The following is a 210-nucleotide window of genomic DNA, read 5'->3' as shown; positions in this document are numbered from 1 at the left end:
TGGGGCACACACCTGCCGCAGATGCCCGCCGCCGCCTACAACCTGGGCGGCGTGGCTCAGCCCTCGGGCTTCAAGCACCCCTTCGCCATCGAGAACATCATCGCGCGGGAGTACAAGATGCCCGGGGGGCTGGCCTTCTCCGCCATGCAGCCGGTGCCCGCTGCCTACCCGCTCCCCCACCAGGTGACTACCATGGGCAGCTCGCTGGGG

The 210-nt window shown here is 70.0% G+C and overlaps 1 protein-coding gene across 1 annotated transcript in view; it reads left to right on the top strand.

Moving 5' to 3' along the window:
• The window catches only part of FOXB1 (forkhead box B1), a 1,839-nt gene that overhangs the window by 932 nt on the left and 697 nt on the right, over nt 1–210 (top strand). Inside the window, 2 exon segments of the mRNA XM_027765906.1 lie at nt 1; nt 3–210. The exon segment at nt 1 is cut by the window's left edge and continues 475 nt beyond it; the exon segment at nt 3–210 is cut by the window's right edge and continues 697 nt beyond it. Coding sequence (XP_027621707.1) covers nt 1; nt 3–210 — 209 coding nt within the window.

Source organism: Tupaia chinensis, unplaced genomic scaffold, assembly GCF_000334495.1.
Source record: "Tupaia chinensis unplaced genomic scaffold, TupChi_1.0 Scaffold000063_1, whole genome shotgun sequence".
In the NCBI taxonomy this organism is placed as follows: domain Eukaryota; kingdom Metazoa; phylum Chordata; class Mammalia; order Scandentia; family Tupaiidae; genus Tupaia; species Tupaia belangeri.
This window is presented reverse-complemented; position numbering and strand designations above follow the sequence as displayed.